At 37.4% G+C, this 14263-nt stretch overlaps 1 protein-coding gene across 1 annotated transcript; it reads right to left on the minus strand.

Annotated features, from left to right (window-relative positions):
- Positions 1-5059: 5059 nt before the first annotated feature.
- LOC116178352 lies at positions 5060-5729 on the minus strand. Its single transcript, XM_031497820.1, has 2 exons — positions 5725-5729; positions 5060-5666 (listed from the first exon to the last, which is right to left on the minus strand). Exons 1-2 carry the CDS (start codon positions 5727-5729, stop codon positions 5060-5062), a joined length of 612 nt encoding a protein of 203 aa, XP_031353680.1.
- Between the last annotated feature and the right edge of the window lie 8534 nt (positions 5730-14263).

The following is a 14263-nucleotide window of genomic DNA, read 5'->3' on the forward strand; positions in this document are numbered from 1 at the left end:
TTTTGAAGGCGTTACGCTAGAGGTCGTTGGCTAAGAGCTCAGATCGAGATTCGATCTTGAGCCACAGAAGTGTCAAACCGTGTAGCAGAAAGTCATAGAGTGCTAACTTTGCATAAAAATATTAATTTACTGTCCAATTTTCACATAATTTGTTGTCCCTATGATATCATTTTAGGGATTTAATGGGTCGGTTTCTGATGACAAAAAGGCCACTGCTAAATAAAATAAATAAAATAAATTAAATAAATAAAATAAATAAAATAAATAAAATAAATAAAATAAATAAAATAAATAAAATAAATTAAATAAATTAAATAAATAAAATAAATAAAATAAATAAAATAAATAAAATAAATAAAATAAATAAAATAAATAAAATAAATAAAATAAATAAAATAAATAAAATAAATAATGTAGCGAGTCACGCAGATTCCATTACCCAGTCAAGGATGTTCTATAATTCTTGCTCTATTGCCCATAGCAGGTCCACGGTAACTTGTTGGGGAACAAACCGAGTTTTCGTACACTGTGGGGAAGTCTTTCATGCCCTCCAGGCCCCCCGATACTACATTCTCTCACAAAAACGTCAAGCGTTCAAGACTCGTGTGTGCTTGTGAGAAAAGACTGGAATTTTCCCTTCTTGCGTAGTATTCCATACGCCACAGGCCTGCTGTTTTCACTATACGAAGGTTCGAGTACCCAGTAAAGGATGTTCTATAATTTGCTCTATTGCTCCTAGCAGTTCCATGGTAACCCTTTTATGGTTTTAGGTTTATCTATTGCGTTCGAGGTTATTATTTATTCCGCACCAAAATAGGTACCTACCAAAAAGGATGTTAACGTTTAAATCACGAGACGGCACCGAGTTGGGTAATCCTAAGGAGCGGCGAGTGGTAAACAATAGTAATAAAAATAGCGGTTAGCCCAATCTGTTAATGGACAAAGTAGAAAGAAAACCACTTTCATCCTGTGGTTAGCATAAAATACAAAAAGTCACTTAGGTATTACGCCCCCAGAAAAAGTTTATTAAACTCCAATGCACATAAAAATTAATCACCGCGTTTCTTATGGGTGGCGACTTTAAATTTTAAAAATTTCATTAAATTAATGGCATTCACCTCACCTTCAGGTTTATTTATTATCGAATTTACATTTCCTTAATCCCGTTGTAGTTGCATAACATAGTAAAATCGTTAAAATCCACAATGCGAATATAAAAGCCAATAATTTCCTATTGTTAAATTATTTAAATTTATTTTCAAAAAACGTGCATCGTTCACGATGTTGGTTTCAAGTTAAGCATTTGTCAATTTTACGGTCTTCATTCTCGAATGCTTGCATTTTTGGTTATTGACATTAAACTAATACCTTAGTTATGTGTCATGGACTTGAAGTATTATGTTTCATTTTTATGTATATACTTTTTGTTTGTTTTATTTTATGCGGGGGAACTGATCGGTATCTACGGTGATCGATTAATGTACCGTGTGTCCTATTTTGGTTGAGACTGCAACTCCGCTGTTTTCAAAGATCGAAATTTGCGGTTTTCGCGACCCTGAGCCAGTTTTTTTGTGGAATTTTTAATACCACAAACAGAATCAATATAGCTATATACGTTCGTTTCTGAGATACAGGGTGAAAACGAAAAGTTCTACCTTTTTGGATACTATCATATGGATGGACGATAGAAAAAATGTAAAAACCGTCTATTTCAGATATTTATACGTAGAATTTAGTGACGTAGTCAAAAAGAATTTTTGGACCGCGGTTTCTGAGGTTGGAAATTAGGTCAAGGTGAAAGTCACGTGGCACGTCGAGGTGACCTTGGAAATTAGGTTAAGGTAGAAGTCGCGTGCCACGGGGACGGTGACCTTCAAAAGTAGGTAACGATGAAACGCAAAAGGCAAGCTGTAGTTATCATATTACCTTTTTTGGGGGTGTTAAATTACATTTACAAGGTCGATGACCTCAATGGATGTGGTGTTAAATTACATTTTTAGGGGCATAGGGTTAATAACCCCATTTTTAGTGTTAAATAACATTTTCAATGTCATCTTAGGTTAATGACCTCAATTGTGGTGTCAGTATTCATTTTCAATGTCATCCAAGGTCAATGGCTCCTATTTTTGTGTTGTCAAATTACATTTTTAAAGTTATCCGAGGTTATTGCCCCAATAATTTCAAGGTCATTCGAGGGCGGTGACCCCCATTATTTTTGGTGTCAAATTACATTTTTAAGGTTATCGGAGGTCATTGGCCCTATAAGTTTCTAAGGCTATACGAGGGCATTGACCCCATACATTTTAAAGGTCATCCGAAAGCATTGGTCTATTTTTTGTAGTGTCAAATTACTTTTTAAGGTCTTCAGAGGTCATTGGCCCTATAGAATTTCAAGGTCATCCGAGGTTATTGTCGTACATTCTCAAGGACATCCTAGGTCATTTACCTCATTTATGATATCTTCCAAAAAGCTATATAACTACAGGCGAATAACATAACTATGCGAGTACGTTAGGATTGCGATTATAACTGGCAATAAACTGCTCTGCAGCTTCTTATATACAACACTGAAGGCCATAAAGGTCAAACATTGGGTCAATAACCTCGGATGACCTCAAAAATGTTATGGAGTCAATAACCTCGAATGACCAAAAAATGTTACCAACGCCCTCAGATAAATTTATTGGTTCAATGACCTAGGGCGACCTTGAAAATTTATGGGGCCAACGACCTCGGATGACAGAAAATGTAATTTGACACCACAAAAAATGCCTATCGCAAACAGACCCACATACTACAGAAGAAAAGTTAATTAAAGGACTCCCTTCCAGCATTGTTAATGCACAAGGGCTACAGGCTGCGCGAGATGAGGAAGCAACACATACAGCGAAGAATCGGATTTGTATCGGGTATTTTCTCCTCGGGATAAATGGTTAGTTGTCGATTCATACGCATCCCTGGCCGCAAATGTTTAAAACCAGAGCTCCGAACGTAAAGGTAATTCCAGCTGTCCGCCTGCAGAACCAGTTCGCCTTGCCAGCTCGACCTCGCGCCACGATCCACCAGCCAGAAGACCTGCATCCGCGCTCACTCTGACGACAGCGTTCGTTTCGTGTATTTCCGCCACCATTTTGTATATATTGTAAATATACTATATATTCCATAAAACACAAAAGCTTTTTATTTACCGTCGCCCGTTAAACACCTGTACAGTATAACAAACAAACATGATTCAGTAACCGTATACATACAGGGTGTTTCGAAATTCGCGCACACGGACTGTGAGATGGTGTTATACAACGAAAACTGAATAAAAAGTTCCTCTCAGTTTTTGATCAGACCGGAACTTTTTTTTTTCGACGTGCTGAAGCTTGTTTACTAGCAGACGGCGGACATTTTGAACAACTGTTGTAATTATGTACTCGTCATAATTATAGTTTATTTTCAACCTTCTTTTGTTTTTAAAAATGTGTTATTATTAAGTTTAACCAGTGGCGCAGCGTAGGAGGGCGGAGTTTTTTAAACCGCGGTAGCTCGAAAAATAGCGGTCTGATGGAAAACTGGTAGAGGAACTTTTTGTTCAGGTTTTGTCGTATAACACCATCCCATAGTCCGTGTGCTCGAATTTCGAAACACCCTGTATATAAAACAAACACTTTTTGCCAAGCTTCGTCGCCAAATTTCCTCTTCTTCGGCATCTGCGCAGAACGGTCGAGGACTCAAGATTGTTGTATATAGACCGTTTCTTATTTTATGCCATATAGTGCTATCGTTTCTGAAGTAAGAGGTGCTGCGTAACCGTAGGGGGTATGTCAAAAATTTGAAGCCGTTATAGAGATGATTAAGGCGATGCCGGAAAAGAGTTGAGGAGACGGCAGGGCACGCAAACATGTTAAGGAGGCGTATAAAGACATACACAGACGTGATGGAGGAGTTGTAGTAAGGGGGAAAGAAGCGTAAAAAAGGTTTTAAAGCATGAAGGAGGTCTGGAGGCGTGAAAAAATAGGTCTATCCAAACACAGTAGGTAACTATATTCGATATTGCTATGTGCAATGGCAAACGGCATACGAAATGTGTGCAATATTTCCAGGGCACGTCTAACATCCGCTACTACGAAAAATCTCGATTAAACTTATTAACTTGAGAAAACTCAGCTGTCTTCATGAATCCTATAATCCCAAAGGAGTTATTTTAAAATGAATATTTAAACACCTGGAATAACCCTGGGTACCAACATGGAATTTGACATCTAAGTCGTAATTTGGGCTCGAATAAACACAAAGATAATCATTTACAGATGAAATGCATATAATCTCTTTAAATAGTCTCTTTCTTTTAAAACAAGTTTTCACCAAGACTTTATAATTAGCAGGACCGACTGTCTTGCAACAAAACGCTCAATTGCATGTCAATCACCAAACTCTTCTATGTGACGACTTTTCCCTTCTACACGTTCCCTCTCTAATTTTTTATCAAAATACATGCGGTGTCATCACATGTGTTTTCTTATCGGTGAAACCGACTTATCTTCCAACTTACTTAGCTTTACGTAGCGATAAAAAACTCTTATCGCCATGACCGGAGATAACACATTTTGCGGATTCTTTTGGAATACATATGCCTAGTAAAGAAAACTAGGCTTTCCAGCGTCTGTGAACGTATTATGAACACTTTCAGGACCGAGACCGAGAGGAGGAGGATCTGCTGGGAAGGTGAAACGCTTTTGGGCGTTTGCAGTATGGTTGAAAAATCTATCAACCCTCATGAAATATACGACCTCATAGCGGCGAGCATCTTGAATGTGATGACAGTTTTAATTACCTTTTTGTCTTTGTCAATACGATCGTGAATAATTCAAACACGATACAAATACTTTATTTGAAGTTTCAAAAACTGGCATTTTATATTAAGTACAAGATAAATAAGCTTCACTTAATAATTAATTCTATGTACAGTATTAAAATTCACTAAAAAGCTACAATACCACCTCGCGCATACCTCCTCAGTCAAATTATATTGCACAAGTCTTTATATAACGAGGTAAAATCACTACGTATCTCACGGCAGTAATCTATGATAGTGTGCCTTTTTACTCTTTTCGATGACGTAGAACGACTGCGGTTTTCCATTTCCGGCGAAGTACTTCATCAGCGACGCCTTCTTCGGCATGGCCGGTACGTAGTAGGACGACTTGTGCGAGTTCTTCCTTATCTTCATCGGCTTGTCCAGCACCTCGTTCCACATGTTATCCGACTGCTGATCCATGAAGTCGATGTTGTTCGTTCGCGGTTTGCCTCTGGTCCCCGTCAGCTTCTTCAGCACCGGCATGTTGTAGTGGTAGATCTTGCCCGGTTTGCCGTTGTTTTTGAAGCCGACCGGTAGCTTTCGGCTCGTCTCGACGACCGAGTTCGGCGCGTTGTGGGTGTAGTAGTAGGGATTCGGCGGCAGTTTTACGATGAACATGTGCGAGTCGTCGGATCGACTGTGATGGCGCGATTCGACCGCCAGACGCTTCCGATGGTGACTGTTCGGGCCGCGAACGCGCGACAGTCCGAGTTTCGTTAGCATCTCGTGATTTTTTACGGTGTGGGGCGAGACGCTCGGTTCTGATCGGGTTGAGCAAATGCAAAACACGAGAATGATCGTACTGGACGCGATGATTAATCTGAAACAATAAATCGTAATTAGTATCAACATTCACATAAAGATTTCTTTAAATTTGCCGCATTTTGTCGCATCAAACATGGCGGACTTTGCGGTGATTTGTATATCAAGGGCCTTAAGGTACATGAATCGTTTCAGCTTATCTTAGTTTCGCATTGTCTTTAATTCTCTCGAACAGTTTCCCTTCCCTGTTCATCCTTCGTAGGGCATAACGGTTACATAATCACCTTTCATTTCATTAAAAAAAATTGTTGTGGTAGATCAATTGCGGTTGTTTCCCAAAATGTTTTTAAATTATCGTTACCTAATGCAGGTCTCTCAAATAAGGAAGGTCACGTCTTCACGCACTCCAGGCAAAGATAGTGGCCAAATATTTGTATTGTGGGTCATAATAGCAACAGATGGTTATGGAGTAGCTTCTTTGAACCACATTGTTGACCCGTGATCGACGTAACCTCCATATACACTTAAAAAACAACGCAAAGGAGTTTTCCTAAACGTTATTTAGAAATCGGCAGAAAAAATTAATTAAAGAATAATATAAAAGAGAAAAGACGTCCGTACTGTTAGACCTGTTTTTAAAGAGCTCGAGGATAAAAAAGCATAAGTCAATTTGTTGTTCTGCTCGTTCCCTTTACTGTTATAAACTCTCTGTTCTCGTCGTATTGCTAGTTGGCCAATTTCATGCGAAATATGAGTTTAATCGGTTTATCGTGCAATTTATACAAACATCGTGATCGAGCCTCCATCTAAATTGCGAGGAATTTATGGAGAAGGTGTAGTACTATTTTAAGTCAAACGAGTCATGTTGTTTGAATATGGTATGACTATAATTAGTTGGGTGTGATACGATTAATGACTGACTGAAAATGTAGGAAGAGACGGCGAGTTTGTCAAGGAATTTACTTCGATAGTGAACCTTCCTTATTACGAGTCGAGTACTAATGAAAATGCATGTAGGTAATTCTTCACATTTTTACCATTCACACGCAATCAGTCAGATAGATTGGTTCTATGACCAAGAGATTCCTAGATTTTATTTTCAAAACACGTTCGAAGAGCTCTTTTGTTGTATGATTTGTAAACATAAAACCCTACGTCCAGTTGGATGGTCCTGGGCTAATAATGTACCATCGTACAACATCTTCCAATTTTAGCCATAGCCATTCTCCAAATTTACAAAACTGCCCGCTCTATCGTGAAATAAATATTATCGGTGTTGTCATCACAGTCCTGAAGGTTTTAATCAAAGTTTAGTGACAGAATTTTATCCTAAAAAATGTCCATCTCGAACAGGAATTGATAGCTCTGTTTCACTTTTTTCGAATTTTTCAATCATGATTTTATTACACAGGGTGATACAAAATTTGCGCCCACGGACAATTCTGAGACAAAACTGAATAGTTTTAAAACCCTGTTACACGGGTCACTCTGTAATTGGGGGCTCAGAACAAGAGGGGAATATTAAATAAAAATAAATAAATAAATAATAAAAGCAATAGTTATTTACATAAAAGTCAGAAAAATGACACATTACTGGCGAGAAAATATTGAAGTACGAGGCTCTTTTGGGACCGAGTACTTTAATTTCCGAGTCAGGTAATGTTATTTTACTAACGAGTTTTGTATTCGATTTTACCCGAAATCGTATTTTAATATAAGTCCAGTCAAATTACGGTTTGGGCTGGATGTTGTCACTTCACTCAACGACACCAAGCGCATCCTATGTAAAAAAATCCGCTGAATCGGAAAATCATAGTCCCCCCGGCCGGAAACGCCGGGAACATATTGTTATAAACAAAAAACGAAGAAAAAAGGGGAAAATGTCTTATTTTTTCACGAAAATTAACACTTTGTTATTACTAAGTAAAATTCATCCGATCTTTTTGAAAATCCGTATTTAGTAACTTCTTTTCATAACAAAACAATATGACAAACCAGATCACCGTAGGTTTCATACTCATTGATTAATTAAATAAACAAGTAGAAAAAGGGATGCTATGTCTTTCAAACTGGGGGACTAAATTTTGGCGAAATAGAAGCATGAAAACAGTTCACGCTGTAAAGAATCGATCGGTGCGACCCGATTTGCAAAATCATTTTTGGTTGTTTCGAAAACTGGCTTCAAAGTCAAAAGCTGATTTCTCGTGAACGATTAATCGGATTTGGACGTATTTTTTTTAATGTACCGCTTTCCGAGAGCTTTACATTCGCCTATTATAGAGTTATATTTTTTTGGGAGTTATTCCATTTGTTAACTAAGAACATTCTTCGGATTTTGAAACAAAAATTACACAGTCCGTCAATTTGCAGCAATCATCGGGGTAATTATTGGAAAAGATTGTTTTAGGGTTATAATATGTATAACAAAATTGAGAACACTCTTTGTACTCCCCCAGTTTGAAAGACAAAGCATCTCTTTTTCTACTGGTTTATTTAATTAATCAATGAGTATGAAACATACGGTGATCTAGTTTGTTATATTGTTTTGTTATCAAAAGTAGTTACTAAATACAGATTTTCAAAAAGATCGAATGAATTTTACTTAGTAATAACAAAGTGTTAATTTTAGAGATTCCCTAAAAAACAATAACAGTTGAAAATGAGCGTTCCGGACCAACTGTATCTTATAGAAAATTTTATTCTAAACAAGTTCATGTCTATTCATTTTTCCCTCAGAGCAATAGTTAACGAGATATTCGCAGTCAAATGTGAAAAAACACGACATTTTCCCATTTTTTCTTCGTTTTTTGTTTATAACAATATGTTCCGGGCGTTTCCGACCGGGGGGACTATGATTTTCCGATTCAGCGGATTTTTTTACATAGAATGCGCTTGGTTTCGTTCAGTGAAATGACAACATCCAGTTTATACTACTTTTATAGAGCTAATTTGACTGGATAATAAATATAAATTATATAGAACTTTTGATTAATGTCAATCTGTCAGTGATGACAGGAGTCATTATAGACATTTAGAAATGTCACAGATGCGGCCGGTAAAGTGACAGTGCGGTCAGTAAAGTGACAAGCGGCAGGAAACGTAGTCTGCTCTGCTCTGCCTCTGTCATGGAAACTCAAATTTCTTGACAGAAAGTAGGCATGATGATGAAGGTTTCATGACGATTTTGGGTAAACAAAATTAACGTACCAGAAGTCGTACCGTGCATGCGCAATAGGCAACTTCCATATTTGTGAAGCAATTTGATTGAAATTTTTATGGCGGATTCCTTTAATAAGAGCAAACAAAATGTACGTACGAAAACTTGTATTGCGCATATAGACAACTTCAGTATTTGTGGAGCAATTTTTTTTTATTGTCCCATTTATCTAAAGGTGCCTTGGTACCTGACTCAGGACCTACTACAGTGCTACATTCTGAAGTTCCTTCCGAGCCAGAGGCCTTTTTGTTCCTTCTTTTCAAACTTCTTTCCGATTGTTGTCTGTAAATATTAATTTTAATCCAAGAACCTATCCTGTTTAAATAGTAGAAGGAGTTCGTTGTACTCTTCATCTGAAAGTTTGGCCGCTTACTCCACTATTTTTTGTACCTTCATCTGTTATTAAGGGTATCCCGTCATTACAGCCCGGTCAAAATAGCCCCGACAAATTATAGGTATTCTCGCAAGACTAGTCGTCGTGCGCTGGTGCACCATCCTGTTGAAACCAACAGTTTCCAACTTTTTTTATCGTTGTATCCTTTTTTTGCAGGCTACAAAAAATAAGCTTGATGATGATTTCTCCGAAACGAAACGTTGTAATAAAATCTCTCAACGCTACCGTGTACAGCTCAAATAGTGGCAATGAGAAAGTGTTTATTACCTTTTTTGTGTGTGTCAAATAGTACCAAAAAAAAACGAAATCGGCAAATTTTAGTTCTTCTGGCATATCTTTGGAAGTAACCGGAATAGTCCGGTTTTACTTACAGAATGATATATAATAACTCCTTAATTGCGCAACTTTTCCCTAGTTTGGCCATCATCGTATCATCTATGCTCTATGGTATCCCCATGATAGATATTCTTATCTTGGACACAGTGTACAGGGTGAGTCAACGATTGCGCGGAGTAAGTTAATGCCTTGAAGATAAGATTTTTCGATAGAGTGCTTTTGTATTATATGGTTGAATATTCTCCATATTTTAAAAATATTTGGAATTATACAGGGTGCGCCCATACAGTAGGGCGCCCAAATGATACATTTTTTAAATAGAACCTCTTCTATTTGAATGCATTTTTGAATTCTACGTGTAATTGTACGTCTTTTTTATTATATGGTTAATATCCGAAAAGTTAGTAGTTTTAAAGATAATTCGATTTTTAGGAAACATTGGGCTTTGCAAGCGTCAGTATATTGTCAAAAATTTTACTTAAATTTTGATTCCAGGTTTTATATCTTTTATCCTGGGTTAACTAAAAGTCAAATAAATACATCTACTATGAAACATTAAAAATATAGCTTACAGGGTGTTTTTTTTTGGTAGCTCTAAAGTTGCAAAACTTCATCTTAAAAATCTCACGTATATTTTTCTGTCATCATTTAGCTCCTCCAAAAACCTTCAACTTTTGATAATAACGTCCTTTACCTATCTCTGATAGTTTTCGAAATATCTTGGTTTTCCTGGTTTTTATATACTCTTCTTAAATAAATTACATGAAATTTACATAATAGTGAGGTGGACATGCAGAAAAATGAATTAATAAATATGATTTTAGCCTTGAACGAGGCAGATAAAAATTGCATTTTTTGCATGGCCATCTCACTATGTAAATTACATATAACTGATTTAAGATTAGAATATAAAAACCAGGAAAACCAAGATGTTTCGAAAACTATCAGAGATAGGTATAGGACATTATTATCAAAAGTTGAAGGTATTTGGAGCTAAATGATGACAGAGAAATATACAGGGTGTTCCATTTAAAAAAAGTGAGATTTTTTAATATGAAGTTTTGTAACTTTGGATCTAGGAAAAAACACCCTGTAAACTATTTTTTTAATGTTTTAAGGTAAATGTATTTATTTGACTTTTGTTTAACCCATGATAAAAGATATAAAACCTGGAATCAAAATTTAAGTAGGTAATAATTTTGACAATATGCTGACTCTTGCAAATACTCAATTTTTCTTAAAAATCGAATTATCTTTAAACTACTAGCTTTTCGGATATTAACCATATAATAAAAAAGACGTACAATTACACGTAGAATTCAAAAATGCATTCAAATACAGGGGGTTCTATTTAAAAAATGTACCATTTTGGCGCTCTACTTTGTGGGCGCACCCTGTATAATTCCAAATATTTTAAAAATGTGGAGAATATTCAACCATATATTAATACAAAAGCACTCTATCGAAATATCTTATCTTCAAGGCATTAAGTTACTCAGCGCAATCGTTGACTCACCCTGTACATAGGTACAGTAATTGACGAAAGTAATGATCGCCGAATAGGCAAATCATGTAGTATAAGCAACCAACATTTGATTAACCCTAGGAATAACCTGTGCAACTTGGAAATGCGAACCAACAAATTAAGGTCTCCTTCTTGAAGCAACAGACGGAGACCGATGTGATAGGTATGTTGCAGCATTTACCTATTAGGCGATCAATTAATCATTGCTAATTAAATGAGTTGCAGTAAACAGCATCCGACCTAGGCATGAGTGACCTCAACAGAAGCGCGCTTAATTAATTTGAATTTTAAGATCAATTACACATTTTAGGATTATCCCAAGCCGAGTAATTAATTAGGCACTTTGTTGCCATTGCGCTGGGCCGCGACATAGACCAAACAATGTGATGGATTTTGTGTATTGGGGAGGTTGTGGGGGGCTATAACTGGGTGTTATCCGACCCGAATGGGTACGGCCACAGCTTCCTCAGTGGAATATCTGCATTAGAGGCAGGCATCTGCTTCCTGGTGATGGCGTCGCCCCCGAGCGTTCTACATGTTTCCGCTGCCTCCATCCTTCTTGTTTCTCCCTTTCTTATTGTTGTCCTCTCCCTGTCTCCTCCTCCTCCTCTAGGCTGCTTGTGCTTATATCTGTTTCTTCCTCCACCTCCAGTACTCGTCTGCTTTCTTTCTTCATTTGGTGTTTGTCTCTGCTCCACTCTTCCCATCTTTCTATGGGAATCCCCGAGGCCGCCACCATTTGGTCTATAGTGGTGTTCCATGTGAAGCAAGGTCGGCCTACTTTCCATTCCGAAGCCCGCACATTCTTGACCATCTGCAATGTATGATCTTTATTCCTCCTGTTTATATGCCCCCAGTATCTGAGCCCCCCCCCCTCCCCCGTGGCCTGCGTCTCTCTATTCTATCTCTAGTTTAATTTAAGTTATAACCCTAATCCTAGTACTAAGCTTTTCGCCCCGTTGCTCTGTTGATTTGGTTTATACACTGTTTTGCCCGTTTTATTGCTTCATTCATTCGTTTATGTTTTGATAAAGACAAATTCCACTTGGGCTTCGAGTGTAAGCCCGAATACTCCTCGCGTTCAAGATTTACCGAATTCTTTACTAAAGTAGGTAAAGTAAACACAGAACTCGCCAGGGACAACCGCCCTCTTTGCCGGCCAAGACTAAACTCTTTCTACTTTCTCCCAAATACCGCATTACCCCCACTCAAAAAACATGATACATAGTGCGAACCGATTATTTGCCAATATAATGGCACTTCTGTTCACTTCCGGTTTGGACATAAATAACCCAATCTTTTTTTAAATAAAACGTCATTAAATAATTAATGAAAGATGTTGCTAGAACTTTTGACAAGTACTTCAGAGAGTAACTGATTTCTCGTGGGCACGCGTCTTTTAGGTGCCCTTCCATTAAAAATTATCATTCAACGTGTTTCATGATGGTAGTGATTAGGACACCCGGCTTGCACCCGGGTAGCTTGGGTTCGATTCTTTGGCACGAAAAATTTTTTTTCACAAAAATGCATCCCAATTCAGTGGAGTTGAACATAAGGTTATTTGCAGATTTCAAACACAAAAAGCGCATGCCCACGAGGAAGTTGTTACTCTCTGTAAGCGCTCGTGTACTTTTGAATGTGGTTTTTTATAATGTAGATATTCAAAAACATATTCCGGCACAACCGAAAAAGAAAAACTTTTCATTGTGAGTAATGAATTCATGTCCTTTTTTACCCTAGAGTTTTACGCACTCTGTGTTATGGTTTAAATGAAAATAGTGCAGGTAAGTCATAAATACAAATCCATTAGGAAAAACAACACGCAGTCCATTTCGCAACACGACATAAACACGCGCTTCTTTTTCCTCGTTGTCCATAGAAGAAACGTACTGAAAAAGCAATTCAATTTATCAATTTTGCTTGCCAATTTAACGCTTTCAAGTTTCAAGTAACGAGCTAATTTTTTGCAAAGTACTTTTACCAAGTTAATTATCGCACAATTTGAAAGAGGTAAGCATATCTTCCCCTTGTCTATGGAAGATCATCGGCGTAATTTATTTTGTTAGAGAAATATGTGAGTAGGGTACGACCATGCACTCGCCGCGAACGTAAATTCAATACGTACAGAACTGGATGGTTTTTTACAAATTCGTATAGAGAGATATGTTTGACAAATATGGGTTTCTCATGTGCACATGGTGTAGTTACATCGGAATCAAGTATGACCCGAAGTGACCTTATGTTAATGCGAAATGCCTCGGGTCTATCCCACCTTTTACATATTATATCGCCATAGAATTGGACACACGAAGTAGGCACATAAGTACCGCGTTTTACTATTCCCGTAAAATCTCCACCTAATTGAATCGTTTAGAGTCAAAACTAAATGGCTTTTGTTGCTAATTGAGTTAACAAAATAACAGGGCGCAGCCCATCATTTTGGCATGAACTGTTTGGACACGAACGCGTTCTTCATCTTTCTTCTTAGTGTAGCCGCCATCAGATCAGATAAAATATTTGATAATCACTACTGACCGTTAGTAGGTTACCTCCCACGTGCATTTTTTTTATTCTTCTTTTACTTAGTGAACAGACTCATTGTCGTCTCCTTTCTTGGCGTATCTAAACAAGATTAGTTAGAATGAACGTATAACAATGCTGTTAAGTAACAGTTTCTTATCCTCCTGCGGGCATTAGACATTTTAAACTTAAAGGTTAATATGATGATAAATAGTGCCCTTACTCAAACTTAACGCTCGACATAGCAGCCGTTTTATCTTAAACGGAATTTTTATAACCATAATCTCGCTACGCGTACCATAAGTGGTTATTTATGTCGCGAGTAAGGTAGGAAGTCGGAATAATATTTACATCTTTTATAATGTGCACCCTTATCTCATCTCCCGTTCTTTCCGCTTTGGACCATGATCGTTCTCACGTCCACACCGCATATGGTATAATCTCAGTCTACATTCACATCTGCAATTGCTGTCGCATGGAAGTTGCTATACTAAGAAGGTTTTTTGGTCAAATTTGGCCGAAAAGTTTAAATAAATAAATAGTTGACGGAAAGTGTAGTAGCAAACAACAGCTGAGTCTTCCGTTTGGATGGAATTAGGAGTTGAGAGGTTTCACCCTGTATATACAACTTACGACGATACATACATTTTTGAAAGTTAGCAA

Source organism: Photinus pyralis, unplaced genomic scaffold, assembly GCF_008802855.1.
Source record: "Photinus pyralis isolate 1611_PpyrPB1 unplaced genomic scaffold, Ppyr1.3 Ppyr1.4_LG8, whole genome shotgun sequence".
NCBI classification, from domain to species: domain Eukaryota; kingdom Metazoa; phylum Arthropoda; class Insecta; order Coleoptera; family Lampyridae; genus Photinus; species Photinus pyralis.